The sequence below is a fragment of the Coturnix japonica genome, chromosome 25 (assembly GCF_054131305.1).
Source record: "Coturnix japonica strain WE chromosome 25, WE-NBRP24, whole genome shotgun sequence".
NCBI classification, from domain to species: domain Eukaryota; kingdom Metazoa; phylum Chordata; class Aves; order Galliformes; family Phasianidae; genus Coturnix; species Coturnix japonica.
The window spans coordinates 6,735,001-6,761,689 of NC_140687.1; the positions used below are offsets into that span (position 1 = coordinate 6,735,001).

Sequence of the window (26,689 nt, forward strand, 5' to 3'; positions counted from 1 at the left end):
ACTATTTTTCATTCATCTGAGAACAAAAGGCTGCAGAAATCAATTGTGAAAAGGAAAATTAAAACAAAACAAAAAGACCCTTTGCATATAAGGCTTCCAGTCTGGATAAGCAAAGCAATTCTGTTTGAAATAGGCTCTTGGGTGCTTTCTACCTCCCAGCGCTCCTCAAAATCCCATTGCTGGTCCAAAGGATTACTGATTATTTCTGGGTGGAACAGGAGTATCAGGACTGTCCAGATCTAGGACAAAAGAAAGCTGCTCCATCAACCAGATGTACTCCTGCCTGCATGCATGTATTTTCAGTGCCAGGTCCACCTTGGTAAAAACAGCACAGTGGCTTCAGAAATGCCAGCTGGAAAACTACTTTGACATTCCTATCAGTTCAGAGTCTAGAGGGCAAGAAGAGTAGTATCCTACAAGTTAGGTTGGATATCAGGAAAAACTTTTTTACTGGAAGGGTAGTTAAGCACTGGAATAGGCCCCCCAGGGAGGTGGTTGACTCACCATCCCTGGATGTGTTTAAAAACCATTTGGACGTGGTGCTCAGGGACATGATTTAGCAGAGTGTTGTTAGTTAGGGCAGTATGGTTAGGTTGCAGTTGGACTCAATGATCTTTAAGGTCTTTTCCAACCTGAGCAATCCTCTGATTCTAAGTAACACAGATAATTCCTCTGTCACACATAAAAAAAAAAAATAAATAAAAAGAAAAGTGTATTTAGGATTTAGTCTTCCCATGTACACAAAGGGACTTGCTGAGCTGGACAGCTATAGCAATGAGAAAATGAGGAAGAAAGGAGCAATTGAATGGAAGAGACCAAACTCCAGTAGCATAATGTAGCAGAGAGGCATGATCAGAAGTCCCTGTATCAAAGGGCTCAGTCCTGGTGACTGTTCCAAGCTTTTCCTGGTGAATTCACACTTCCCCTCCAAACTGCTGGCCCGATGGAGGTGAAACAAGTGACAGTAGTGGGTAAACCACCTACCATTGCAACCTACGAGAACATTCAGCTTCAGCTGCTACTTACACGTGAACTGCCTGGTTGCCAAGGGATGGAATTGCACCGACTGACTTTATCAGATGGCCAACCACATACACAATGGAGAGGTAGATGATAGTCCTGCGAGCAAAGCAAACAGCAGTGACTGAAGGTGCTGTGTGATGTACAGTCTCTAAACAGAGTGTGCCTGTGTTTCCTGATATGAAAGGTCTATTTGGCTGATGCACAAGGAATAGTTTTGTCCATATCCCCAGTACTGCAGACAGCTATAACTTTCACGTCAACATTTTGCATGCTGGAAAAAGGAGATAGGCAAATGGGCTGAGATTAGGGAAGCATAGATGCTACTTTCTTTGCGGAGATTGCTGGGTAGAATAAGCTAACTGTTCTACACTGCAAATAGATGAGTACTCTTCAGGTCCAACTCAGTTTCCAGACTACTAATAACTGGCAGTTTGTAGAATGCACTTAACTGTGCTGGAAGGAATCCATAGGGACTGCTGCACGCTTTCAACCCACCTGATTACTACAACCAAATTAGGAGTGTGGTTTTCCTGTTACAAGACTGAATTGAGTCTCAAGCACCTCTGGAGGACTGAGCTCATCTATCTGCTTCCCACATCTTGGTGAGTGTGAGCAGGAAATCTGACCAGAAGGGTCAGGCTTTTGAGTACATTACATTGCTTCATTGTCTTCGAGATCAACACATTTATTTATTTATGTGCAGACAAAATGCTCAAAGCGAGAATGGAAGGACTTGTTAGGAAAGAGAATCTAGAAGAAGCCCCATGAGCTCCTCTAATCTGTTATCTTGTTCTTAGGATTGGTTTAGCTATTGCAGCAAAAACTACCATTTATAAAGACCAGGGGATTACTCCGGGAAAAACCTCTTGCCTAGTGCACAAAAGTTTGCCTAATGGTTTATTTTTTCACAACATTACGCTGCAAGATGGATATCCATCCTCAAACAGCAATGAGTATTCACAGACGACTAATGAAGTTAAAAAACAAGCCAACTTTGTGTATGTGCATGTGTGTAGGTTTATTTCACTCGAGAAAATGACTAAAATAAAGCACAAAGAAAAAAAGGAATAGTGATATCTCTTGAAGAGCTTTCTGCTACAAAGGCATATTGCAGCCATTTTTTTCCATGTAGAGACTCACACTGCCAGATGTGCTTAGACCTATAGGGAAGGGTTCAGCTGCACTTCATCACTAACAGCAAGACTCCTCAGGCAGAGAGCAGACAGTGCCAAGGAAAGAATGGCCTGTGTACAGCTGCTCACCACCACTCTGGGTCAGACGGTGGCCCTGCCTGCAAATTATCAGCCTAAGGGAAGAGTCCCTAATTTTCTCAGGGAGAGTTTAGCTGGTTTTGTACTAAGGGAGATGATTTGTCCGAGTCCAGGTTACTCTGGGATAAAAATGGTTGTGTTAATGCATTCCCTAAACTGAGAAAGCATATGTGAGTACAGCTAGTGACATTTCATCTGAAACTACTAGATCAAGAGGACAATACTGCTTCCTTACCACTTTGAATCTATCTCAGCAACAGAACTTGGCAAGCTGAGGGTTAACCACCCTATATCTTAGTTTCCTCAAGGTTCATGGGGAAGGAGAGGGGAGGAACATTGTGATCTATGATTTAATTTATTGATTTGAATTGCATTGCCTATTGGTCATTGGGTGAAAGGGGAGCGTGTAACAGCATGAGCAAACACATTAGTTGTTCACCAGTTAACATAGAGAAGCTGTTAATATGTCAAAAGTGTGTCTTTGCTGCACCGTGAACTAGCTCAAAATCAGAAGCGCGGGCAGCACTGAATCTCATGCAGGCTGTACATTGCAGACAGATCCTGTCTGAATTAGAGAAATGTCTACTTACTTGTATTTCCCCAGCCATGAGTCTGCCACGATGGCTCCAATGATAGGTGTGAAATAACAGAGAGCAGAAAAGGCATGGTACACAGCAGTGGAGAGATTCTCATCCCAGTGGAAGAAGCTTATGAAATACAGCGTCAGGACAGCTAAAAGGAAGCAAGCAAACCACATCAGATAATTGATGTGCATCTCTGTGGGTAAGCAGGAAGCTACATCACAGTGACAAGGAAAACAAGGACTTGCGTACCAGCTATGAGCACTGCTGTGGAAAGATCTGTGCTTTCAGATCTATTCCTCATAATCCCTGACACAGGAGAAGCTCAAATGAGGTATGTGAGTATCAGGCTTCCCCTGCTCATAAGCATTTGTGTTTAGCTGGAAAATATATTTTCTAGCTTATCACACCCGAACCTGTAGTTCTGTTTATGCATATTTTCTATTTGCAAATTAGGTGCCTATATGATTCAATTCAAAGACACACAGAATGCACACAACTGAAAGACATCACATGCTGGAAAAACTGGTTTGAGACCAAGAATGATATAAAAAATTCAGACTGGAAGCAACACTGGAGGTCTCTAGTCCCAATTCGTGTTTAAAATAGGTCTAGCTTCAACATCAGGGTGTGCTGTTCATGTTTATATCCCAGAATACCAGTTTATTTTGAAAGACAACTGAGACCATATACAGCAGAACTCTGGAACGCCAGGCCATCATATACAGAAACCCAAGGATCGGATAGTCTCTTCCCATGGGCCACATACCTCTCATGCCATAGTAGGAGAAGCGCTCACAGAACTCATTCACCACAATGAAGGCGATGCTCAGGGGGTAGTTGGAGCCACAGAGTTTCTACAGGAATTAAAGTAGAACATATCAGCTTATCGACAGTTTTCACCCCAGCAACACATCCACACGGCACCTGGGCAGCAGAGAGGAGTCCAGTCTGAAAGCCAGGTGCTCAGTGCTGCCTGGCTAACCTGCAGGTTGGACTCAAAGGAGTAAGGAGGCCACACATCCATCTTGCTTTGGTTAGGGTTCCCTATGAACCCTCCTGGCAGGTGTGGACCCCATAAGGAACAGCAAAGGGACTCCAGAACTGCCAGCAGCCAACATCTGCTATGCCCTAAGCTCTAGAAACTTCTTTGGAAAGATTGTACTGCCTCTCTGCTGCAACATAACATCCCACTGAGACGCAAAATACACCTTCAGATGCATTTTTATCTATACTTCACACAGAGTTACTGCTCTCCCCTGAAACTGCTGCCTCCCCCAGCACCCAGAGAGCTGCTTCTTCCTCAGTGTCAACTGCCCTCAGTCTCTGCACCTCAGTTACACCAAACTGCACCACTGCATTTACTGCAGCAGAGCTTCAGCCACGGCAGCTATTTCATATCCCAAGAATGCTGGCAGAGCTATGGACAATTCAATTCATTAAACAAAAATCAAACAAAAGAGCTATGCACTTCTCAAACCTGTCTGAAATTGGCTACTTTTTTATTGACATCAACTTCACTCAAGCTAAAATCTGCTGTTTCCAAATGAAGTGCAAGGCACCTGAACAGCCAGGTCTTAGCGTGACCTTGTGCAGGCCCCCATCCCTCTACTACCCACGGTGGTCCCAGCTAAGCAGCTGGGAGCTGCTGGAAGCTGCTTATCTCCACTGCCTCCCACCAAGGACAGCAAGATTTCACAGCTCTGCCAATTAGTGGGAGAGACAGGCTGGCCATACATGGGGTGAGGGACGGGGGTGTAATACTGTCATCTGCATTTACATCCAAAGTTTTAAACAGCCGTGGTATGGTGAGATGAACTCTTCGTATGCATTTCTGTACCTCGTGTCAGAAGTAATGAATTCCTCTATTACTTCCCAGAGTCTCAAATGCAAACACAGATAAGAAGATAGATGTGTTTATTGAGGTTTATTCCACCACGAGACTTGAGCTTATTTGGATTCCCAAAGCAATGCCTCCTAGGTTAGATGACTAGCTAATCATGGTGTCTCACTCAAGATTATACGAGGACCACAGAAGAGAAGAAACTGTTTGCTAAATAAAATAAAAACAAAAACAACACAACACTGTAACTAAACCCATTTCCATTCCCTAACCCAGCATCTGTGATATTTTTGTGATTTTTGAAATACTTTCCTCTCACTATTCATGGAATGCCTTGTTATTAAGAAACCCTTGGGTTCACTTGAATAAAGATGTAATTATCCATTTCATTTATCGTTTGTGCTGAAGCTGTCATGCTCAGCATATGGCTACCAAGACAGAGTGCACAGAGGGTGCTCCCTTGGAAACTGGACCCAGGGCTCCTGCTTTTAGACCAGCCTGAAAAATGGCAGTATATAGAAGCTGCAAATGCACAAATGCACAATGCTCTCCCGCAACACGTTCTTAATATTATAGAGGAAAAGCCATAAGGAGGAAATAATGCTTCCTCTGGTTACTTTGTGGCATTTTTTGAACTTGGAAATAAAATGACATAACAGGGATATCTTTCTTCCACTCTTTCCCAGACCTCGTTGTCAGTACTCTGATAATTAATAGCATTTGATGCAGATACAGAGTGGGACTCCACAAAGCCAAGGCAGCCAGGTGTAGGGAAAGCTGCTGCCTGAAATCACTGCTCCGTGCACAAACCCTGCAGGATCTGTGTGCATCAGTAGGAGGTACAACGTGCCATGCTGTGACCTGTAGTGACAGAAACCCTGGCAGTGGCTCCTGCTCTGGGATGGGCACCTCCAACACATCAGTGTCTGCAAGCAGGAAAAGGGGAGCAAGAAGAGAGACTGTACAGCTAAACCTTCCCCAGTGCCTGAGCCAGCACCTTAAGTAACTGCTTACAAATGCTGAGCAAGGGACTTACAAGCAGGGACACTTTCGTCTGGCCTGGACGCTGTGAGACAGCATCAGCGCACACAGAAACACTCAGGTGCTCTCTCTGCTACATCACTGACCTGCATGGGGCCTGCCTGGACATCCAAAAGTGGGCAACCTTCATCCATGGGAAGAGCCAGCTGCAGTTTGCTCACTTTTGCAGAGGAGGACCTTGCTCAGCAGATAGCCCCAGCAAAAGCAAAGAGGCTAAACCTGGATTGACGATCACACAGCTACACTGCTGTGCTTAGCTAACCACTGTAAGCCTGGGATGTGCAGGATTATGGAGCTCTTAGAAATATTGTGGAAGTTGATAGATCTGTGTCTTCAAGAAGAAAAAAAAACAAAACAAAAAACAAAAAAAAGAGAGAGAGAGAGAGAAAATAAGGTATCCCTTAAAGTGCCAGTGGCAGATTTGTTGGCTTTCACTTCTCTCTCTTGCTGATCAGCTGCAAAATAGGACTAAGATTAGTATTTCACATGAGCTCTGAATATCCAATAATTAATGCCTGCACAGTACTTAAAACAGTCAGCTAAATATCTAGCTTGCTTATGACATAACTGGCTGCAAGAGCAATTACTACCACACTGTCCTGTGAATCAAAGCACGTGCAAAACAAGCCTCTTTCTTACCAAAGCCAATATAGTGTACGGTATTTAGTGTCAAGCCCTCAGCTGGAACTAGCCTGAAAACCTACACAAACGCAAGAGCTGCAAGGTAAGCAAACAATGAATCTGGCTTAACTCACAGCCAAAGACGTAAAGCTGAGGCTCTGGGACACACATCAGTGGCCTGTCCAAAGTCCCCATGTTGCATTAGGTGTGCACGAACATTCGGGATGTAACGCGATAGGCCCTCCCCTGCTTGGTTATGCATATGTAGAAGGATTTATGCATATGTAGAAGGGGTGTAGACGAAGTAGATAGCGGCTTATTTAAACCGCTAACACACACAATAAAACGCCATTTAGCTATTCACCATATTGGTGTGAACGTGTAGTTAAATGGGCACCGGCTGGAGGAGGCCGGATTCGCGGAGGCTTAGCCCTTGAATCCTGGCGTGAAAGGGACCACTGGTAACATCCCCATCCCTCCTCCTGCTTAGCAGCACCTGGAAACCTGTCTCAATGGTCTCACCAAAGGAAGCAAACGCACAACCCAGCTCCCTCCTACCCATGCATGACAGCTCCCTGCAATTGACAGAAGGAAGTCCTTTCCCGCAAGGAAAGGAGCATTCAGGAAAAAGGCAGCAATGCAAACCCTCACTTTTATTTTTCCCCAAGGATGCAGTTCATTTTTACACTTTAAGCTGCCCTTTGTCAACTTAATCAGGTTAGTGGAGGGAATTTTTGCATGGAGTTGTTAACGCTTACTTCAACCCTCTGCAAGAAAGGGTGTTTGTCTCTAGCCAGAGCACAAAAGAGGAAAGAACAGAGAGATCTTGCAATGTTTAGAGCAAGCTGAGCAGAAAGCATAGCAAAGTAAATGAGCTGTAACACTCACCGGAGATTTTTTCTGAACAGGGAAATCTCCTTTGGGGGGATCATCTCCTGCAGAAATAAAAGTGAACAAATTTCCTTGGATTCGTTTCTCTGAAAAGTGTTCATCTCCCCTCTCGTCTCGTCTCCCACCGTGCTCTGTGGCCGTGGTGAGTTGACTGGGAAGATTTCCAACCTCAGGCATGAAGTTTGATAGAGACCCCATAGACCCCATAGATCCCCATAGAGACCCCATAGATCCCTATAGAGACCCCATAGACCCCATAGATCCCCATAGAGACCCCATAGATCCCTATAGAGACCCCATAGACCCCACAGAGATCCCATAGATCAGGTTGCCCAGGGCCCCATCCAACCTGGTCTTGAACACCTCCAAGGACGGGGCATCCACAACCTCCCTGGGCAGAAAGGGGAGGGAGATGCCATAAAGAAAGACAACAGCAGAGCTCAGGAAGAGCTGGGGAGTGCAGCTTAAACCTTCTGCAGGTTGGGGCTGTGAGCACTTTGTAGCACAGACCTCCAGTTTGCTTGGCATGCTCCCAGCTGTCTTACACACATCAACCCAGCACAGCCCCGTATGCTGCACAGATGTGAGACGAATAAAAATCCAGGGTCCCAGAGACCTCTAGAGCCTGCTGATTTAGGAGAAAAGCATCAATCTGTCCTCCATTGTGGTAATGTCAGGTTCATTCCACAGGGGTCCCGCTCCACTGAAAAATCATGTTACTCCAAGTCATAACCACTGAAACACTCATCACCCTTAGACACTGGATGTCATAGGTGCCTGCACGGTATTAAGTCATTTCTTTGCTGTTCCAGGACCAGGGTACATTTCCACACCAACTCCCTGGAACATCCTTGACTTCCCCTATGGGGCAGTTTAATCCTGAGGGCACAGACAGCACCCAGAAGCAGCTTCAAATCCTCTGTAACATCTCCTTATATACAAAAGGCCACCTCTGGGATCCCTATGATGCAAATGCTTTCTATGCTGGGTAGGGAGCACCCGGCTCCCAGCAGGCACCCACCCTGTTGTCCCTCCTCATTTGCCCTTCCCACGGGAATCCAGGGAGCTCCTTATCAGTACTCCCCAGCAATGCCTGCAGTTACAACAAAATTCACAGCCTTCCCATAAACCACCCTGAGTGGCTGCAGCTCTGTGGCATTTTGGGTGCAGTGCAGGGCTTTTTCTTCCCCTTCCATTTGGCTTCTTTAAAAGGCAAATATTCAAAGCAATTTCCCAAATATTCCTCCTGTTTCTTATCAGAAAAAGCACAGATCATACCCAGGATCTGCAGTTGGTACCAGTGTCTCCATAAACTCACCCCTAGCTCCAGCACCAAGTTGCTGCTAATGCTGGGTATAATGGAGCCAGGTTTGCAGTTGACAAACCAGGAAAGAGGCATCTGCTCATACCACAGATCCTTAGCCTGCCTTCAGTTCTTGCTAACAAGACACAGAGAACATCTCTGTTAAGCCCATTTCACAGGCAAGAATGACTTTAAAGTATATTCAAGGCTAAGAGCAACACAAATAACAGATCATGTGCAAGTTGGTCCTGTCTCCTGCACACCAGGCCAGCATATACTCTTGAGTCCTGTCAATCTGACCCCTTACTGAAGGCAGCAGAAATATTTCCAAGCCAGCTGTTGGTCTCTCTTACTTGCCAAAGCATCTCCAGCCAAGCCTCAGTAGGAGCCTGCTGTGTTCTGCTATGCACAGATGAGCAGGACAAACACAGTGAAGTTTATTAAAGGATTACACAAAAGCAAGACAGGAGAGGTTTCAGCATCCCTCATGCAGGGCTCCCATGCTGATGCAATGTGATGCCTTAATATTATCTTCAGAATCCTGCAGCTATGCTTCCTTTGTGAGTACACAGACCTGTGCTTTACACCAGCTAAATGATTTTTCTAATACTAGCATGAATAAAAATATATGTATCAGTCAGTAGAATTAACATGCTGCTTGTCAAATACAGTGCAGAGATGTTTAGGCCATTATCTTCTGGAAGGTTTTCTCAGACAGAAAGGGGGGAAAAAAAGAATAAAAATGTGTAGTAATAAATAGTGAGTCAAAGCAAACAGTGAGAATGAGTTAAGGAGAATATATGTGCAAGCAACTCAGATGCAAGTTGAATAGAACTTGATAGGAGACCTGTGTGGCTGGGATGAGAATTGGAAAGGAATTGTACCACAAATGGAAATAAGGTGACACTTCTGAAGATGAGTATAAACAAACAGATCGAGTATGGAGCAATAGAGGCTGAAAAGCTAAGGCACAAAATGAATTATAGCTAGCAGGGGACACAAAAGGCAATAAGAATAGGTGTTAGAAATGCTGTAAATACTGGAGAAAGAGGAAGGAAAATGAAAGTCTTATTGAAACTAGAAAACAAGCAAACAAAGGCTGATCGAGAGAAGCCAGGGAAGTTGTGTTCTTTTTGTATGTCTTCAACAAAAGAAAGAAGAAGCCACAATATACAATATTCAGATGCTTCAGTTGTGCTCAAATTGCTACAGCCTGATCAAATTCACTTCAAGGTGTGGATATTGTTTTTGAACCAACTTCCTTGTAAGAGTCAGAGGTAGCACAAGCTTCACCATTATCTTTAAAAAGGCAAGTGAGGCTTCATGTGAAATATCCATCCAGTGGGCAAACAGGAAATCCCTCTCACAATACTTTCTCACCAAACTGGGAAGGTAGAAAACATGCAGGTTCCCAACTTCTCCATGAGCAAAGAGAACAAAAGCACAGCCAGCAGGCTGCTTGCACTTGTGCCCAAAACTGGGATGGAGAATAGGGCATTAACTCAAAATTTTTATGTGGGAGATAACATCTTGTGGCTCTGGAATGAATAAGATGAAATTCAGGAATGGCTGCCAAATGCTACCCCCAGGAAAAATGACACAGAGATCAACTATTCTCTACCTTCATTAATAAGATGAGGAAAATAACTGACTTCAGTAAAGAAGATCTGGGGCCTCTTTTGTCCAAATTTCCCTCTTGCAAGGATGTGGGAGCACTGGCAGAAAGGTGGTGCAGTTGAGGCAGTCCTTGATGTTGGATATTTAAGATCATCTTAGGGACTGGCTGAATATGTCAGGCCCTGTTCCAGAGCTGGCAGACGAATCAGGTGCCCCTCTGATGTTCACTCTTCTGAATTTCCATGAAAAGCCTGTTCTAAACAACTTCAACTGGCAAGCAAGGACTGCTTTGCTTTATGTAAGATTTTTTCTGCATTGTTCTTCCTGCAAGCGGACAACCTGTAAGATGATCCACGCTTCAATGTAAAACTTGGCTACCAGATGCCTTGCATAGCTGTAAGTTTCCATGAATATATTAGTTTACAACTTCGAGTCAATCTTCTACATTTTTCAGATCCCTAAATCCACAGGAGGACAATCTGCATTTTCCTTTTGCATTTACAATTCTTAGATCCTCAGTACTTTATCCTGCAGTGCTGTACACATTAATCTGTTTATACTCAGCTGATCAATTCATTTATGTCTGCATTCATCTTGTTCAATTCCTTCTTGATTTTCAGCTCAGCCACACTGGTCTCTTTCTAATGAGTCTCATTTTGAATTCACACACACTGGTCATCCTTTAATAGTATTTTCACTATATCTTTGTTTCTCTCCTCTTTTCCTAAGAAAAAGTTACAGCTGTGCCAGGAACACTTCAGGCTGTGGTCTGTCTTCAGATGGACAAGATGATCTCTCCAGATTCCTTTCTCCAGTTCTTCCATTATAGAAAAGATCACAGCTTAACTTATTTAGACAGACCAAGACTGGCTCCCAGTCACCTGCAGACTCATCCCAGAGTAATTTAAAAAAATAAACACAAATGTTTCACTTGATCAACCAAGAAAATATGCCACAAGTCTTCAGTCCTGCCTCCCTGTTCTACTCACTAGTTCTTAGGGACTCAAACTTGTAAAGGTATGTCAGTCAACAACACTAACAATATCAAGCACCTAAACTGTCTTTAAGTGCCTGTTAGCGGGTCACTAGTCAGCCTGTGCACATCGGGGAAACTTCTCATCACTCCTGGTGCCTTTTTGCCTTCAGTTTAGCAAAAGGAGTTTTAAGAAATTCTCTCACCAGCTTGGGCTTCCTTTGCAGTTTGCAGCTCACAGTCCTTCTCTGCCATTCCTTCTGCTCTGGGTGCACCAGATGAGCACAGCTATGTAGTGCTTGAAGATGAACCTTGTTGAGCAGTCCTGGCTCTCTCTCACCCTGTTAATGTTTCACTTCACAGCAGCAGTCCTTTGGTCGCCAATAAATAGTGATTTATTCACTACTTACTCAACAAGCAGAAAGGAGGAATGAGCACTATAGGCCATATAATGAAATAGAGATGAAAAGATAGAAAGAGAATTGTAAAAAGCTTTGTTTGGAAATGCTTGTGGCTTCTGTTACAAGACTGGAGGGAGGGGAAACACATCAGGAAAGGGCTTTCCCTTTCAAAGGACTTTTAAAGAGACTGTTACAGCACATAAAAATTAGGATATTTATCTTCACTTAGGGGAAATGTTCAGCAAAACACAGAATGAAGAAAACCCGGTGCAAACAAATACAACCATAAATGTAAACTCATTTCTAGGCTCTCAGGATGGGAACATCACAGAATCACTGCAAAAATTGGAAGCTGGCTCCAGAACAAGACTTGCAGTCTTTTGTAACCAAGCACTGATTAACAGTGAGTGCCAAGGAAGGATATACATTACTTTGAAAACCAGGAATAATTTAACTATTCAGGTTGTCAGTACAGAGAGAGCCTAAGTGACCTCTTGAATTCCTTTCCAACTATTTCCCCCTTGAGATTCCAAGTTGTATTTGATACTGCGAGGTCAGGCACTGTGCCCTGACTCCCAGCTGACCAGCTGCACCAGTTTGTGTAGGTTGAAGACAGAGGAAATGGACACTGAGGTGCTCCAGGCAATGCTGACCCACAAGCACATGTCCAATCCCTGGGACATTTGTATTCTCTGTCCTTCCTGCTTGGCCTTCATCTCCCTCCATAGCCATTTAAAGCATTTTAAGAATGCAACTCGTGTCTTAGAGGCAGTCCCTTATTAAAACAATACCTAGTTTTATTGTTCATACAGGTTTGTAAAGTCTGAGAAAAAAAAGAAAAAGAAGAAGAAAATAAAAAGAAATTAAGAAAAGGAGAACCAAGATGGGTATTAAAGGGAACATTAGCTCATCTTCTAACACCCTACTTAGTGCTGTTTGAGATCGCTAAATTCTGAATGGCTTTCTTAATGCCCCTAATAATCAAGATGTGCTAGACTCTCACACACCCACCACCACAGCTGACTGGCTCTGGCATAACTCCAGCTCTTTGATTAAAACCTGGCACTAGAAGAATCCACAGGTTAACCCCATCCACTTGCCTGGGGCTGGATCTTCCATCCCCTTCATGGAGTGAGAAGGTGGGAGGTCTCTGCAGCTGGAAGAAAGATGGATGTGGTGTGGCAGAACTTTGAAAAAGCACTTGATGGCTGCTTGGCAAACATTTTCTCCCTGGTGGTACTGGTAGCAGGTTCTTAGTGCTGTAGGTCTCAGGGTGTTTCACTGTGCAGATGACACTATTTCCTCTTCAGAGATGGGCAAAAGAGGGGAAAAAAATGTCCTGATGAAGGCAGACTCCACTGAAAGCTCACAGGTGCCAGCTCAGCAGTCTGTTCATCAAGCTGCCCTGCCTTTAGCGTTATCACAGCAAAGATTGAAAAACAATTGCATGCAGCATCTCAGCCATCTGTAGTCCATTCCAGCCTCTGGGACATATACTGCCTTGGGAACAGCCCTTTTCACACTGACAAAGTGGTAAGTCCCAGACCATCTTCTATCCCTTTCCACACTCAGCTGCTTGTACTCACTGTTTACTTGTTTCTCCTTCAGGAAGAGGCAGCTGGTAGCAAGAAACGCAGGAATCCTGCAACTCCTCCATCCCTCGCAGCCAGCTCTCAGGGATGCCCAGCACTGGGGGTCTGCTGGACAGCAAAGGAGGGTTCACAGCTCCTGGATGTGGCAGCAGGACACCGGGGTTCAGTTCTGATTCTGCTATATATCAGACACCTTGAGCTATCCTTAGCTCCACTGGCCATGAAATGAGAGACAAGCAGAACTAATCTCCCATTCACACAAAGGAAACACTTTCATCCATTAATCTGGCCATACAACTAGGAGAATCTCAGGGCAGGCACTAATTGTAGTTTTTCCAGTTTTGTTTTTCATGCACCAACAATAAACAGCCTGATTGTTTCATTATCTGCAAACTTAATGCACTGCACAATTTCAAATCCTTGCCATTGCAGAGAGAGTACTCTCACCATCTCTCAGCACAGAGGATTTTTTTTGGCTAGAGCTTAAGTTAGATTGCTGTTGCATAATCAGTGTTTCATTAGGGCAAGCTGCCAGGTCAGGGAACATGTAAATCCCTATAATATCTGTCCTGGTAGAAATCCTACTGATCTAATCCAGAGAGATCCCAGCTCTACATCAGTGGCCCCTACCAGATGCAAGCACAGATAGACACATCACAGCCTCCTGCATTCTAGGGACTGTCATTGCTATGAGATTTTAATCAGATCCTCCTGGACCAGCTCCCTCCATTGCCACACCCAGGGCCAGGCTGATCAGGGGCTCATCCAAGATTCATTAACTCTGGTTCCCCACATTTTTATAATGAGCTTGTGGTGCCATCCATTCTTTTCTGCCTCCCTCTGCAGTGACCACAGGGATCACTTTGTCGGATGGGGAAAGCCAGCAACTCCAGCAGGAAGAGCAGCTGAGTGGGTTTTCCCTGTATTAAACTCCAGAGGGAAAGACACAAAATTAGTGACTTTTCCTAAACACACAGTCTGAACTGACAGTCTGTAGCACAATTTCTTTTGTCCTGGCTATGCTGTGCACAAGGAAGTCTGCTCTCCACTGGCTCTTGGTGCAAATCCCCTCCGACTGCAGGGGAGAAAGGTTATACTCACATGAGAGAAGGAGTTCATAAGTTGCTCTTCTTCATACAAACAGCACCCCTGAGCAAAGACATGCTTTCCTCATGGACACAGGGAGCTGCAGAGCAGAGCTGAAGCTGCAAGGAAGCAGCCAGATGCACATCCCACCAGCAGGCAATGGTACATGGTATTTCTCCTGCACCTACAGCCTGGATGCTGCAAGTCATTGGGTTTGTGCAACTGCAGGCTCAGCATGAGTCTGGCTCCAACAGCAGGTGGTCTGATGAATCTATTTGAGGCTGCTTTCATTCGTCAGGCCACTATGGTCACCTCCTGGCCCCTCTGCTTTCCCAACCTGTTTCCAAGTAGTTCCTCATGCACTATAAGGATACAAACCCTCAACAGATTTCCTTTATCTTCCTGCAGTGTATTTGTTAGACGCTGATTGGGTCCTTCTTTGCATTTATTACTCACCAGCTGCCATTCCCACCTGCATCATTGTGGATGCCTAGCAGCTCCAAATGACAATATGGATTTCCACCACCTCTTACACCTGTGCTCATAGCTGATCTTTTGCTGTTCAGTATTCAGCTTTAGGTCTGTCCAAGAGCTTTTGCACAGCCTTCAGTAAACAGAGGAGACTACACTGGTATTCAGTGACAGAAATCCATTAGTGCCAATATTTGTTAGCTTTAATAAAGCCATGATGAAAAAAGCAGTCACCTTTTACATGGCCTTTGGCTATGCCTAGGATACAAGAGAAAATCTGGCAGTGCCAGTCCTATGAGATACAGAGGGCCACTCAGGAGGTTTGTAGTCAATTGACTTCAAAGAACCTCAGAGTGCTCAGCAACCCACAAGAAGAGCTTTGTTTATAAAAGCAAAAAGACTCCAGTCTTCAAAAAGGGCAAGAAGGAAGACCCGGGTAATTACAGGCAAGTCAGCCTCACCTCTGTCCCAGGGAAGGTGATGGAACAGCTTGTGCTGGATGCCATCTCCAGACAACTGGGTGATATGGAGGCTATCAGGAGTACTCAGCATGGGTTCACCAAGGGGAGGTCGTGCTCGACCAACCTGGTCGCCTTTTATGAAGATGTCACTAGCTGGGTGGATGAGGGGAGGGCGGTAGATGTAGTCTACCTTGATTTCAGTAAGGCTTTTGATACTGTCCCCCATGACATCCTTATAAAGCTGAGGAAGTATGGGATAGATGAGTGGACAGTGAAGTGGGTTGAGAATTGGCTGACTGGCAGAGTGCAGAGGCTTGTCATTGCCGGTGTGGTGTCTGGATGGAGGCGTGTAACTAGCAGTGTCCCCCTGGGGTCTGTACTGGGTCTGGTCTTGTTAAACATCATCAGCAACCTTGATGAGGGGATAGTGACCACCCTCAGCAAGTCTGCTGATGACACGAAGTTGGGAGGATTGGCTGACACGCCTGAAGGCTGTGCTGCCATTCAGCGAGACCTGGACAGGCTGGAGAGCTGGGCAGTAAGAAACCGGATGAGGTTTAGCAAAAGCAAGTGTAGAGTCTTGCACCTAGGGAGGAATAATTACATGCACTGGTACAGGCTGGCGGAAGACCTGCTGGAGAGGAGCTCTGCTGAGAGGGACCTGGGCATCCTGGTGGACGACAGATTGGCCATGAGCCAGTAGTGTGCCCTTGTAGCCAAGAAGGCCAATGACATCCTGGGGTGCATTAAAAAGAGCGTGTCCAGCAGGTCGAAGGAGGTGATCGTCCCCCTCTACTCTGCCCTATTAATGCCTCATCTGGAATATTGTGTCCAGTTCTGGGCTCCCCAGTACAAAAAAGACAGGGATCTCTTGGAGAGAGTCCAGCGTAGGGCCACGAAGATGGTGAAGGGCCTGGAGCATCTCCCCTATTAAGAAAGGAAATGCCTTGTCCAGAAGCAAGCAGTGGGCTGGAGAGGGCACCAAAACCAAACCCTGCTTGCACCTTTCCCTCTCCTCATTCCACATGCTGACATTTATTTTAAGAGCAAAAACAAGACTACAGTGAAGAAAGCTCCAGAACAACTCAGCTACTTTATTCACCCCCTTCTCTTTCCACTACAGAAGATTCTCAGAAAACCTCCAAGAGCCACGTTACTGCTCTGCTGACCCTTCTCTGGGATGCATCAGTGCGCCCAGAAATGACTGAGAGCAACACATGCACACAGACACACAGCAGATCCCTACACAACCACTTCTCCACTAGGAAACAGCATCAAAAAGCAGCTGGTGGGAAGAGTAGAAGTGGAAAGCGGGCATGGTGAGAGAAGTGCTTTGGGCAGCAAGGAAAGGCCATCTGAAGCTCCTGGGTTAAGTCCCTTCTGCAGAGGGTGTCGGTGATGCCGTCTCCTTTGCAAACTCTTCCTGCATGGAGAGAAGCATTGGTCTCCCTCATCCCCGGGCTCTCCAGCATTTTGAGGGTCTCTCCTGCTGGGGGTTTTCCCATGAGAAATGAGGCACCAGCCCTGAGAGAAACTCTTCCTGCAGGAGATGCAGTCCTAGTAGCTACCTGTCCTGTGGACTGCAATGTTTAATGAGGACTGAGCTTTGCATGAAGTTCTTCTGGGAGTGTGAGGAGCTCTCTGCTCAGCACAAAGCCCTTCTCACACTCAAGGCTTCCTGCCATTTCAGCTCACTGGTGCAGACATTCTGGTAACACAGCAGATGGGATTCTCTGAGGGAGAGAAAAGACAAGTTCCCAGGCATCTCCCTGCATGCAGACCTGGCCAAAATGTTCTAAAATGTCCGACAGAAGCTATGGTCTCTCTCCTGTGTGCATATGCTGGTGCAGCTTCAATTCAGAACTCCCTTTGAAGCTCTTACCACACTCAGGACACTCACAGGGTCTCTTTTTCCTGATGGATGCTCTGATGCAGTGTCAGCTCAGAACGCCTTTTGAAGCTCTTCCCACACTCAGGACACTTATAGGGTCGCTCTCCTGTGTGCATGCACTGGTGCATCTTCAATTCAGAACTGCTTATGAAGCTCTTCCCACAATCAGAGCACTTGCAGGGTCTCTCTCCTGTGTGGATGCTCTGGTGGCGCTTCAAATCAGAACTGCTTATGAAGCTCTTCTCACACTCAGAGCACTTATATGGTCTCTCTCCTGTGTGGACACGCTGGTGCACCTTCAGTTCAGAGCTGCTTATGAAGCTCTTCCCACACTCAGGACACTTATAGGGTTTCTCTCCTGTGTGGATGCGCTGGTGGAGCTTCAAATCAGAACTGCTTATGAAGCTCTTCCCACAATCAGAGCACTTGCAGGGTCTCTCTCCTGTGTGGATGCGCTGATGGCGCTTCAAATCAGAACTCCCTTTGAAGCTCTTCTCACACTCAGAGCACTTATATGGTCTCTCTCCTGTGTGGACACGCTGGTGCATCTTCAATTCAGCACGCCTTTTGAAGCTCTTCCCACACTCAGGACATTTATATGGTCTCTCTCCTGTGTGGATGCGCTGGTGGAGCTTCAGTTCAGAGCTGCTTATGAAGCTCTTCCCACACTCAGAGCACTTGCAGGGTTTCTCTCCTGTATGGATGCGCTGGTGGAGCTTCAAAACAGAACTGCTTATGAAGCTCTTCTCACGCTCAGAGCACTTACAGGGTTTCTCTCCTGTGTGGACACGCTGGTGGAGCTTCAAATCAGAACTGCTTATGAAGCTCTTCTCACACTCAGAGCACTTATATGGTCTCTCTCCTGTGTGGACATGCTGGTGCACCTTCAGTTCAGAGCTGCTTTTGAATTTCTTCCCACACTCAGGACACTTATAGGGTTTCTCTCCTGTATGGATGCGATGGTGGTGCTTCAAATTAGAACTGCTTATGAAGCTCTTCTCACACTCAGAGCACTTATATGGTCTCTCTCTTGTGTGGACACGCTGGTGCATCTTCAGTTCAGAGCTGCTTATGAAGCTCTTCTCACACTCAGAGCACTTATATGGTCTCTCTCCTGTATGGATGCGCTGGTGGTGCTTCAAATTAGAACTGCTTTTGAAGCTCTTCTCACACTCAGAGCACTTATATGGTCTCTCTCCTGTGTGGACGCGCTGGTGGATGGTGAGGTGGGTTCTCCCTTTGAAGCTCTTCCCACACTCAGTGCACTTGCAGGGTCTCTCTCCTGTGTGAATGCGATGGTGGATGGTGAGGCTGGAACTGTTTTTGAAGCTCTTCCCACACTCAAGGCACTTATACGGTCGCTCTCCTGTGTGGACACGTTGGTGTATTTTGAGTTTAGAACTATCCTTAAAGCTCTTCCCACACACAAGGCACTTATACGGTCGCTCTCCTGTGTGGACACGTTGGTGTATTTTGAGTTTAGAACTATCCTTAAAGCTCTTCCCACACACAAGGCACTTATACGGTCGCTCTCCTGTGTGGACACGTTGGTGTATTTTGAGTTTAGAACTACCTTTCAAGCTCTTCCCACACTCAAGGCACTTGTACAGTCTCCCTCTTCTGTGGATACACTGGTGGGAAGTGAGGCTCCCACTGTCCGTAAAAGTCTTTCCACAGTCAGAGCACTCAAAGGCTCTCTCTCCTGTGTACATGCACTGCTGGCCAGTGGGGTGGAGTCTCCATTTCATGCTCTCTGCAGAATCACAGATCTCATAATGCCTCTTTGCTGAGTGCGTGCACTGGTGGCTAGTGATGCTGGAATCCAGTTTAAAGCTTTTCTCACACTCAGTGCATGGATTCTGCTTTTTCATCTGGCACACATCCTTGCTCCTGGTTTCCTCAGGCTGCTTTGGACCTATGTTGGAGTCCACTGGGTTCCTCAGTGTCATTCCCAGACGCTTTCCCAGGGGCTTCTTGATGTGCTCACCCTGACCTTGCTGCAGGACTTCCTGGACATCCCTTCTGATTTCTTCCACAGAGATGCGATTCAGCTGCATTTCCGCTACACAATTTCTCTGCGGAACCTCCTTTGTATTTTTGATCCCATCAGCTGCTGGATGACAGAGGAAATGCAGCAATAGCACACGGTGCCCAAAATAAAACACAGGCAGAGAAGGCTCTTACAGCCCCAGCATTCCCCTTCCCTCCACCACCTCACCTGGGCTGAGGTCTCCTGGCATGGTCTCAGGGCTACGCACATGTGGGATCCAGGGGTCTTCCCCTCGTTCAAGCAGGGAGATCAGCATGGGCTTGGGGGCTGGAAGTGGAGCTTCAGGGAGAGAAACAGGGAACAAGAGAGCATTTCCCTCATGCTGGCACAGTGCCTGTTCAACAGTTCCACTCTGTGCCCCTCTCCAAGGAGAAACCACCATTTAGGTCTAAATGACACTGTGCCTACAGCTTCCCTTGGAGCAAAGAATGTTTTGACATCTCTGAACACTGTGAAGGGATATTTTTTCTTTCAAATTAACTTTACAACAGCTTATTTGTTTTCTTACAGTCTACCAGTGGTCAAGGCATCAAAATGTTGATGGCAATTGCATGGAAAATCCTCAATTCCATAGCAGTAACCAGGGATTCATCTGTGAGCTGGAGCTGGTGGCACCAAGCAACACACAACACAAGGGCTGGTTTTCACCCTCCTGGCTGATGCCTGCTTGCCAGCACTGACTCTGTGGCTTTGATCAGAGTGCCGTGCATACTAATCCCTACTGAAACTCATGCTTTTCAGTATCTCCTTTCTTGCTGGCACTGTGGTGTGAGTCAATATGTAGCTGCATGGTGTTTATTCAAGGCCCGGCTTGCAGAGGCTCATTCTGCACAGCCAAAGGTGCCCTAACGAGGAGGAAAGGCAGACAAGCTCTCACCCAGCGAGGCCACACACTGGTATGTCTCCAACATCACATCCCGGTAGAGCTCTCGTTGCACAGGGTCCAGCAGCGCCCACTCCTCCCTGCTGAAATACACGGCCACCTCCTCAAAGCTCACGGGCTCCTGCAAGCAAAGAGGCTCCTTGCTGGGAACAGCCAAGGCCCAGGCAAGCAGCTCGCACAGGACAGAACCTCACACCCCAGCTGCTTTTCTGTCCCCAGCACACACACGCTGGCTGAGGGCACCTCCCTCTTCCCCTGCATTCACATCCCTGGCCCCTTGGCCTCTCCTGCCTGCTTCCCCAACCCCTACCTCAACTGGATGTGCTGCGGCCATTTGCTGCTCTCCTGCAGGCTGGGATGATCACGGCTGGAAGGCAGAAGTTGAACTGGAGCCTGCAGAGAGAAGAGAAATGGCAGGGGAGCTGTGAGGGAATGCAGCAGTCCCAGTCCCAGCTCAGCCCTTCTGCAGGGCACTGCCCAGCCTTGCAGAGAAAGACAATGAGCTGCAGCACAGGAAACAGTCTGGCTCAAAGAGATGAACCGTCACAAAGTTGTCTCAGACTGGGAGGCTGAAACAACTGGTAGCTGACACTTAGTTCAACAGCTGAGACTGAGAGGGGACTTAAGACAAAGCACGGCAAGGAGGCAGTCATCTTACCCCAAAAGAGGGAGCAGCCCAAGTGCCCCTCCAGCTCTGCTGCACAGCAGCGGGCTGCACCACAGGACCTGCCCTCGAGCAGGGCTGTTTCTGCAGCTCACACCTGCACAGAGATCCCTTGCAGCTTGACATCAAGACTCCTTCTCAATACAGATCTTCTGTAAGACACCCGTGGTTACTTTGGAGCTTTCATGTACTCTCTAAGGTTCTGTCTTAGAGGGACTGTGCACGTATGATTCCTTCCACACAAAGCCTTGACCAAGCTTGGGACTAGGAGAGGATCCAGCCACATCCTAGCTCCTTACCTCTGTGGTCTGAAGACATGAGAAAAAAAGGGGAACTACTCTGAGCCTCGTGACTCAATGGGAGGGCCTCCTGTAGGTGTGTGCGTAACCCTACCCTCCATGCAGTAAATAACCAAGTGTATCCAGCCACCTCCGATCCTGCTGTGTCACTGTTAAATCACTACAGCATATCCCTATTATATCAACAAATATAGTCCTGCTTCTCCCTTAGGAGTGTATGCTGTGTTTGGATCCACTTGTGACCAATGGGCAAAGTCTGCAGGATGGCAAGAAGGGAAACAAACCGATGACAAGAGACATGAAGCGCATCCCAGATTCTTCTGTGAATGTTCTCGTGGCGACTGCTGTAGTTGAGCAGAAAGCAGAGGTCACTGGGGGCAGTAATAGGATGCAAAATGGGAAAGGTGTTATCAGCATCGTGTCGGGTTTGAAAGTGACATATGAAGCAAAGGAGAACTGCACCGGTCCTCCCAGAATCAAAAGCGACTGATATTCCACAATATTTCTGCTGCACTACGTGGTGCAAGTTGTGCAGGTAATGCTTATTCACACAATAAACGAAGACCTCCCCGAGTCGCCTACAATCCTTTAGGCCACACATCCTCCACCTGTAGGGTTTGGCTCCAAACAGATGCAAAACTGCACCCATAGCACTAATTAAAGGCACTGCCTCTACACAGTTAAGGCAAACAGAGGCAGCAGAATGACGGCTTATTGCCTGCCCTAGCTGCAGTTAAGGAAACTGAAGAGTGATACAGAAGGAATGGGAAAGGGGAGTTTTATTGGAGGTCTGAGTGGTGAAGGAAGTTGAGGACATACAACAAGGACAGCCTGTGCCAACTGGGGGATCTTTTGATTGACTGCAAGCACGCCTAAAGGGGACGGCTACCCAGGAAAGAGATGCAGAAATACTGTTAGAAAATGGTATGGCCATCCAACCATCCAGCAGGAGGTGCAGAAAAGCACCTGGTTCATGGAAGAACACCGTGAATGCAGCCCCCAACACTCAAACACAGCAAGCCTGCTGGAGCACCACCTCCACAGATCCGTGAGGGAACACCTGGTGGCAAATGGATTAAATCCTCTGGCAGATGTCCGTACATCCTCTCAGGAGTGGAAGTAGCCCTGGGCTTGCTGAAATCAAGCAAGCCCTCAGAAAAGGGTTGGGAAAAGTACTCTGTAAAGGTGACTGATGTAGTTCTCAAAACCACCTACTGCTGATGTTACCTAAAAGTGGTGATGGCTCACATTCCTCGGGTAAGGAAGTGCAAAACGGCGAGGAGTCAACTGGATGGTTCACACTTCTCAAATTAATAGGATGGCTTACTTAAACACAACAATAAATCAACAAAACATCCAACCACATGGAGATTATTTTTCCATCTCCTGAGAAGAGAGAGTATCTGACAGCACTGCAGCCAAACCAGCCTGTGACGGTCACAGCCACCACCAGCCGATGCTGTGCTGGGAATTTTAACTGAACCGTGAAGGCAACTTATCGAATAGCAGCAGTGCTAAACAGAACAATTAAGGCAATAAACAACCACGTGGTTACAACAGCCTTGTTAAGCAGTTGTTAGAGCACTCCAGGACACCTGCATGATATCAATAAATTCATTCCTCCCTCCCTCTTCAGCCGAGCACGCAGACTGCGCTCACTGCCGGGGGACGCTCTCAGCAGCGCGTGCCCTTTGCAGAAGGCACCTGGGCTGTGCTTTACTGACCTGCTGCTGCTCGGCCGTGTTCTCAACGCGTGCTCCAGTCAGCCCACAGGCTGCCAGCTTCTCATCGTCTGTTCCAGAGCCCAGTGCCGGAGCTGCTGCAGATGCTGAACGTGCTCAGGGCCCGCAGCTGTGTGCTCAAGGCATCTGCAGCTGCCGGGACAGCCTGAACAAAAGCCTTGCCAGGGCTTTGCACAACCCCAGCTGAGCCATCAGGCAAGCGCTCAGCAAACAAAAGGTAATGCCATTTCAAGGGTCGCCAGAGGCACGTGTTGCCCGCAGGGTCCCCGAAGAGAAGCTGGGGGCTGCCGGGGAGGAGGAGCAGGGCGAGTGCAAATTTCCACTTGGAGGCTTCACATTAAGACACTCCAAAGGAGGCATCGGGGGGTTTAAAGCTTCCGTCAATCCACGCGTGCACAGCTGCAGAGCGAGGCCGTCTCGTGTCTCCCGTGGCCCAGAGGAAGAACTGCAGCCCCAGCTGCGCTGTGTTACAGAGATCCAACCGGGCAGCAGAGCACGCTGACCTCCTCTGCTCCCTTCCTCACTGTCCCAGCTCCCAGCCCGTTCCCGTGCCCCTCGGAGCCCAGCCCGGGCTGCATGAACTGCCGCCCTGGTTGCAGCCCGTCTGGGCCAGCAAACCTGCTGCGCTGAGCGGGAGCTGGAGCCGGGACCAGGGTCCCGCCTGGGGTACGGCAGTGCGGGTTCCGCCCCGTCCGGGGCCGCTCCCCGCTCCTCTCCCGGTGCTGCTGGCAGGGGGCAGGAAGCGTGCGCTCCTCTGCACGAGCCACGAAGGGCACCTACCTTGGGTGCGGAGCAGGCTGCTCCCAGCTCTGGTGCAGGTAGCCGGGCTCCTCGGAGTCGCGTAGAGCAGAGGACGCCGAGTGCCCTCAGCCCGGAGCTGGCCGCAGGACGGCCTTGGTGCACCTCCTGCCACCGCGGTGCTGCCCGGATGGCTTCCAGCCAGGCTCTCGCCTCTTCCGCACAGGCTCAGGAAGGCAGGAATTCCCACAACGATCACGCCCAGAGCTCGTTTTCATGGCACATCTGCCCCCGGGGGATGGCGATGGGAAGGGGTGCGGGGGAGGAGGGAGGGAGGATATGGGGAGAAGAGTCTCAGTTAACCTGGACAGTGTTACCCAGGGTTGTGAGAACAGCTGAATGATGGTCAACTCATGAGCCTGAGATCTGGGATCCTCCATTCTAGGGTGGAACTTTACTGCAGCACGTGGCTGCCACAGCAACAAAAGGACTGTGTACAATAGACTGAGAGTTTGCTGAGTTTCTTGGTTTACAGAAAGCACAAATAACTCAACAGGAAGTGACATATTTGGGAAACGAGATTACAGCTGGACTTTGAACCTTAAGAACTGCCAGGAAAAAAGTCATCTGCCAAACCCCTGAGCTGCAAATTGCCAAGGAAGTGAGTAAGGGATGGCCAGGGTGCCTGAGGGCGGTGGCCGCACTGGTACTTGTGGGAATACAAGAAAAGCTGTTCAGAGCAGCAGCTGTGGAGCAAGATAAACAGCATGAGAACCAAGGACACCTCTGCAAGGAGAAGAAGGGTCTCACAGCTCTGATTGGATACGTGCCTGCATGGACAGTTGAAAAGGGTTCTGTAGAATGCTCTGTTGACATGTAAAGGTGGTTGGGAAAGTTGTAAGGGCAGACGGGAAAGTTAGAAAATAACAACTTGTGAAGGTCTATAAGGGATGTGAGAACTTGTAATAAACGATTTGGATCGTTCACATCTGAGTCCGTGCCTCAAACGCTGCAAATGTGGTGGTGATAGGTTGATGGTTGGACTTGGTCTTAGAGGTATTTCCAACCGTAATGATTTTTTTATTCTATGAGGGTTAAGGACTCCAGGACAGTATCAGTGAATACTTCATTCATGGCTTGAAAGCTGAAGCTTGAAGCTGCTGAGGTTGAATGAGGAAGAGTATGTCCTTTGTTGTGGTTGAAAACTGATCTTGAACAGACTTTCTCAACAGGATACTCTTTGGTTGGGACAAATACAGAGGAGTGTATTTGTGGTTTTTCTTGCACAGGGTCAGTGATCACTGTCTGCACAACAGTTTTAGGAAACAAGAAAAGAGAAACAAAAAAAACTGCACGGGACCTAAGTAAAATGAATTCTTAATGACTGACTGTGCTAGTGAAACATATTGAGTAGCTTGAAGCTTAAGACAAAGGAGTTAATTGCTTTGTTGTATGTGACTATATGAAGGGTTGCTGTAAAGAAGAATTGTAAACTTGTTATATGGCAAACAGGCTATGAACTAGTGGTTGTATCAGTTAGGAAGATTCGTGTTAGTTACTGCCTTTGAGTAGTAAAGCTTGTAGAGCTTGGGAAGAATAGGTTGGAAAAGCTACAGAATTTTCATCAGTAACAGCTTAGACATATATTGGGGTTAGTCTAGTTATGGATTTTATTGCTGTAAGACATGAGGGATGGGCAAAATGACTTGTTCCTAGTCCCTCCCAGTGCTGTTATTCTGTGCTGCTTGTGTGTTTTCAGAAATCTATGTATTACTTACTATTGTGCCTTTGTTCTTTAGTTGTCATTAGTTGTGGCAAGGGTGACAGCCCTTTCTTCACTCTGTTTCCTTACTGTAGAATTAGGAAATTTACAAAGAGGAAAAACGTGAATAGTCAGGAATATTTTGGAAAGTGTTTCCACTGTTAAACACTTCAGAATTTCTCAGAAATTCTGCTTCCCAGCTGTAAAGAAAAGGCTTGTGCATAATTTCAAAGGGTTGAGAATACTTAATCCTGAAATTGTTTATTGGTTTTTTACTCTGTTTTGGCCTTGTACTTTGTCTCCAGTAGTATGTAGTTGGCACTCAGAAGTAATTTGATTCAGCTTGTCCTTCTGCACTGTTTGCTTTCTGTTCCGTTGTGCTGCTTTGCCTGTGGAGTCCTCTAGTCTGAGATCTGTTGTCTCACCTTGCCTGAATTCTGCCTCAACTGAATAGACATAGATTCAAAACCTGTGTTGCATTATTTTCTGGTTTCAGAAGTGTCCAGTCTTTTACTAGATAGACTTTCCTGGTTTTGAGTAACTTGCAAAACTTGAGAGTATTCCTGCCTGCTTCCCAAGAGTCTCTGTTTTTCAGACAAGGTTATGTTAACAAATCCATGAAACCCCAATAGAAATTCTGGACTCTTTGCTGTGTGTCTACTTGCATCTTCTGCTTTCTGCCCTTGTCTTTGTGATGTCTTCGTTTTGCACATCCTCTTTATTTGTCTTACTTGAGTAAATGAATCCATCTGTCACAATCTTCTCACCTGGATGTCTGAAAGTTCTCTTCCCGGCAGGGGAATTATTTCACTGTTTACCTCTTAACTTTTGTCCTTCCATTTCCTTCTCTGTTACTTTGATTTTATTTGCTGCAACGCTTCCTCCTCTTTATTTTCAGGAGTACTTCTAATCTCTTAACATGAACTGTGTGTTCCTGTACTTCAGGTTCCCTTCAAAGATTTTTTCCATATCTCTTCTTTGATTTTGATTAACGTTAACTGTTGAGATTTTTCTGGATGTATTCCCAAGACTCAGTCTGAGGTTTAAAATCCATCCAGTAGTACTACTGAATTCAAGTCTGCAATTCAGAATTGCATCGTTCGTAGAGCAGGGCCTTTTTAGAATTGAATTCAGTGGGATGTGAACAGAAGACTCAGGGCAGCAGGGTCTGTTTTAGTTGGATAAGGCTTTTGGTTAACTCTTCTCATTCCTGTAGATATGGATATATCTTGTTTCATCTACATGCAAAACTTTGTAGTGTAATCAGTTACATAAAAATACATTCTCTTCCCTTCCTGTGTTTCTGGAAAATGCTCATGAAGATTTCTGTTTGATTGTTTTCAGAGTTGTGGGTTATACTGCTTTCTTTTAATGGGCTTGCTATGACAAATATAAAGCCTGTTCTTTTCAGCCTTTAGTTTACTAGCTATTAACAACAGAATATTTACAGTGAAAAAGATCTAAGGGGATAAACACATTATATTT

The 26,689-nt window shown here is 46.6% G+C and overlaps 1 protein-coding gene and 2 long non-coding RNA genes across 3 annotated transcripts in view; 1 reads left to right on the forward strand and 2 right to left on the reverse strand.

Moving 5' to 3' along the window:
• Positions 1 to 2,926, reverse strand: part of LOC146756851 (uncharacterized) — a 3,291-nt gene extending 365 nt beyond the window's left edge. Inside the window, exons 1-2 of the long non-coding RNA XR_014937219.1 lie at positions 2,885 to 2,926; positions 1,027 to 1,119 (exon numbers count right to left, since the gene is read on the reverse strand). This is a non-coding gene — a long non-coding RNA (uncharacterized LOC146756851). The remainder of the gene's footprint in view (positions 1 to 1,026; positions 1,120 to 2,884) is intronic.
• A 9,490-nt stretch (positions 2,927 to 12,416) lies between these two features.
• LOC146756852 (uncharacterized) lies at positions 12,417 to 13,550 on the forward strand. Its single transcript, XR_014937220.1, has 2 exons — positions 12,417 to 13,098; positions 13,174 to 13,550. It is a non-coding gene; the product is annotated as an uncharacterized LOC146756852 (long non-coding RNA).
• A 3,411-nt stretch (positions 13,551 to 16,961) lies between these two features.
• LOC146756853 (uncharacterized) overlaps positions 16,962 to 26,689 on the reverse strand; it is a 31,086-nt gene continuing 21,358 nt past the window's right edge. Inside the window, exons 3-4 of the mRNA XM_085523838.1 lie at positions 17,951 to 18,618; positions 16,962 to 17,782 (exon numbers count right to left, since the gene is read on the reverse strand). Coding sequence (XP_085379964.1) covers positions 17,072 to 17,782; positions 17,951 to 18,618 — 1,379 coding nt within the window. The 3' untranslated portion in view covers positions 16,962 to 17,071. The remainder of the gene's footprint in view (positions 17,783 to 17,950; positions 18,619 to 26,689) is intronic.